Source organism: Arachis ipaensis, chromosome B10 (genome assembly GCF_000816755.2).
Source record: "Arachis ipaensis cultivar K30076 chromosome B10, Araip1.1, whole genome shotgun sequence".
NCBI lineage: Eukaryota > Viridiplantae > Streptophyta > Magnoliopsida > Fabales > Fabaceae > Arachis > Arachis ipaensis.
Window position 1 is genome coordinate 63,300,014 of NC_029794.2, and position 1,201 is coordinate 63,301,214.

Consider the following 1,201-nt stretch of genomic DNA (forward strand, 5'->3'; position numbering starts at 1 on the left):
CGTTGTTAAAATCCCGCGAATTTTGCAAGTAAATTTTTTTTAACAAGAATAATTTAAAGTCGCATACCTTCCATATATCAAGGGATAATTAAACGTTCACATACATAAGACAAAAGATAACAGAATATGGAACAACACACTATAATATACATCATGTTATAGAAGTGGCTCAGTTATATAAGCATAGATCTATAGTACAGCACCCCTAAGTCAGTGACTCATATAGTATATACATATATGTACATAAGACGCCCCAGGGCCTGGCCTGACCAAAAGCCCCTAAGCTGGCACCCAGGCTAGCCTAACTCTATGATATGCCTATTCCCTCTAATCATGCTAACAAAAGTGAGGGAGACACTCTAATGTACTGAAGTTAGACTAGGCGTCTCAAAAAGTCTCCTCAATCCTGGTCTAGAGTACCTCACGGAAAATCACCGGGCGAATGGTGATGCTCGCCTGCTGGCGCCTCGCCTGGCTCATCGTCATCGCTGTCAGAGGAGATAACTATGAAGTTAGGATCTTCCTCTGGATCTTCTTCTTCCTCGTCCTCTTCTTCTGCTGGAGTGATAGCAGAGGAACCACTGTTGGCCACAGGAACCATAAAAGGATAGCTACCAAACAAAATACAGTCTGGAGAAGGAGGTGGCGCCTCCATGATCTGATCATACTCATGTCCCTGCTGCTCATCAAGGACAGGAGGCTCGATCGGCTCAGGTAAAGGATCAAGCTCGGGTGGTAACACAGGAACACCCCACTCATCAAGGACAAAAGGTGCAGGAGGTGCCTCATGGATATGCTGGGCAGGTATAGGCTCATCAGGTAGAGGAGGTTCAGGTGGAGGAGGATAGTCAGGTGGAGGTGGCATCTGCTCCTCAGGATGAGATATCCCAGGTCCGCCGGGGTGTAACCAAGATAAAGGAAAGTCATAGGGTGCATCAGGATTAAAGTATGCTGTCCTAATAGGGTACTGGAAAGGTCTACCACGAACTACATAATTATGGATACGAGGTACCGCACAGTAGATGTAATACTCGCCACGCACCGGGTCCTCGTGGATGTACGGTGGATCAATCTCGTAGAATAGGACTCCCGTGTCCATCTGTAGAGGTGTAAGGGGTAAGAACTGGGAAGTTCTTAGTAAGGTCGGGGTTTACAGTTAAGTTCATTTATAATGTCCGTGGTCATAGAAGTATAAATAAAT

The 1,201-nt window shown here is 45.6% G+C and overlaps 1 protein-coding gene across 1 annotated transcript; it reads right to left on the reverse strand.

The window, feature by feature from the left end:
• On the reverse strand, positions 422 to 1,099 carry LOC107620666 (sulfated surface glycoprotein 185-like). Its single transcript, XM_016322796.1, has one exon. The coding sequence runs from the start codon at positions 1,097 to 1,099 to the stop codon at positions 422 to 424; it is 678 nt and encodes a 225-aa protein (XP_016178282.1).

Excerpts from the sequence above, each read along its gene's own strand:
- LOC107620666 (XM_016322796.1), bottom strand. The coding sequence starts at position 1,099 with ATGGACACGGGAGTCCTATTCTACGAGATTGATCCACCGTACATCCAC.